The sequence below is a fragment of the Pundamilia nyererei genome, unplaced genomic scaffold, assembly GCF_000239375.1.
Source record: "Pundamilia nyererei isolate P.nyererei 1_Seehausen unplaced genomic scaffold, PunNye1.0 scaffold00035, whole genome shotgun sequence".
Classification (NCBI taxonomy): Eukaryota; Metazoa; Chordata; class Actinopteri; order Cichliformes; family Cichlidae; genus Pundamilia; species Pundamilia nyererei.
Window position 1 is genome coordinate 4,454,978 of NW_005187436.1, and position 1,940 is coordinate 4,456,917.

Sequence of the window (1,940 nt, forward strand, 5' to 3'; positions counted from 1 at the left end):
TTAGGCAGCAGCTGCTGCAGCAGTTCCTTGGCAGCCTCTCGGTCTTTGAGTGCAGTGCTCTCGTTGGCAAAGTGGAATGTGGTGCTCTCGCCAGTGTGAAGGACGAGCTGGAGCTGGACTTTGGCTTTCCCATCAGGGCTGATCTTCTGACCTGTACAGAGCAGAAACAGCAGCTTGAGCAATTTTTGCAGAGATGAGCATTTCTGTGCCTCGATTTGTAGTTTAACGGCATCTAGTACTCACAGCGGATATCTGCATACAAGTGGCTGACTGTGAAGCGGTCTTTGCCTTCTGGACCCCAGGCTATACGTTCAGCCATCAGATAGAGAGTGCCATCCTGCTTCTTCTGGCGGACCTTTTTCACCACCAACAGAACCTCCTCTGATAGCGATGTCATGGCTCAAGCAACTAACTGAGAAAACAGATAAACTGCTGCTGATTATAGTAGTAACTACGCATTAATGTAATCACGCACTATAAAATGGAGAATAGCAACAAATATGGGTTAGTGGGATGAAAAAATAATAACTGTAGCTCAAATAAAAGCGAACAGTTTATTTCTCAGTTTATTCAAGAACCTCAAATAAGCTGCAAGCAATAATAATTTAAACTCCCTCCACTGTAGTGCCATAACTGTAAGTTAAACTTCTTAGGAAGTCTCTCCTATATAACCTTAATGGCACTTAAACATATGCAAAGTCGACGTGGTGTTGACTGTTTTATTATATCTACTCAGCTAAGCTGCCTAACGTTAGCTAACAGTGAAGAAGAAAAAAGCTTCAGGGTGAAGTCGGGAGAAAACTTACTTTACCTCAAAATAAATCAATACTGCAACGAACGCCTTGCTTCCCCTCAATACATAATCTTGACACGCTTTATTCTTCAGTATAAAAACTGCAGAATGAGTTACACTGGCGATTTTTTCACGACTCTGGCAACGAGCGACTCGACTTCAGCGCCGACATGACTGCCGAGCGGTGTGTTACACTATAAAGGTTCCGGTGGGATGAGGCGAAGAAGACCATCGTTCCACCAAAGCCAGAAGTGAAAGGTACGATTTCTATTTAACGTGCATTTTAACCAAATTAACAGATATGTTACCAGTAATTACGATGCTGTTAAGGAGGATATTAAACACGATTAAAACATTCATTTGAGATTTTAGTCAATATTGATCTGACAGCATCGCACACTTGCTGCAGATTTGTTCAGCCACTTCCGAAAGGTGCTCTATTGACCTGAGATCTGGTGAGGCCATTGAATACAGTGAACTAATTGTCATGTTCACTAAACCAGTTTGAGATGTTTTGAGATTTGTGGCACACGTATCTTGCTGGAAACAATATTTTTTGAAGATGGGTACACTGTGGTTATAAAGAGATGAACGTGGTCAACAGCAATACTCGGGGAGACTGTGGCAATTAAATGATGCTCATTAGGTACAGGCCCAGAGTTTAACAAGAAAATATACGCACCATCATAGCACCTGCAGCCTGAACTGTCAGTTTCTGTTTCTGACCCTAACATCTGAGTGTTCCAGCAGAAATCAAGGCTCATCAAACCAGGCAATGTTTTTCCATTCCTCTGTTGTCTAGTTTTAGTCAGTCTGCATGAATTGTAGCTGAGTTTCTGAGTGGTACTCATTGTGGTCCTGCTGTAGCTCATTGCGTTCAAAGTTTGATATCTTGTGCATTCAGAGATCCTCTTCTGAATACCTTGGTTGCAGTGTGCGGTTATTTGAGTTAATGGTGCATTCCTATCAGTTGGAAGTAGTCTGGCTAGTCTTTTCTGACTTTACAAGACAATAAGATAAGATAAGATAAGATTTAAGATAAGATAGAACTTTATTAATCCCTCGGGTGGGTTCCTCTGGGAAATTCGGTTTCCAAATAGCACAGCACCAACAGAAGTTACAGAATGTGAGCAGAATACCATATATA

The 1,940-nt window shown here is 41.8% G+C and overlaps 1 protein-coding gene across 1 annotated transcript in view; it reads right to left on the bottom strand.

Moving 5' to 3' along the window:
* The window catches only part of gtf2h1 (general transcription factor IIH, polypeptide 1), a 12,769-nt gene extending 11,748 nt beyond the window's left edge, over positions 1-1,021 (bottom strand). The window contains exons 1-3 of the mRNA XM_005730166.1: positions 812-1,021; positions 244-412; positions 7-151 (exon numbers count right to left, since the gene is read on the bottom strand). Of these exons, the coding sequence (XP_005730223.1) occupies positions 7-151; positions 244-397 (299 nt within the window). The 5' untranslated portion in view covers positions 398-412; positions 812-1,021. The remainder of the gene's footprint in view (positions 1-6; positions 152-243; positions 413-811) is intronic.
* Between the last annotated feature and the right edge of the window lie 919 nt (positions 1,022-1,940).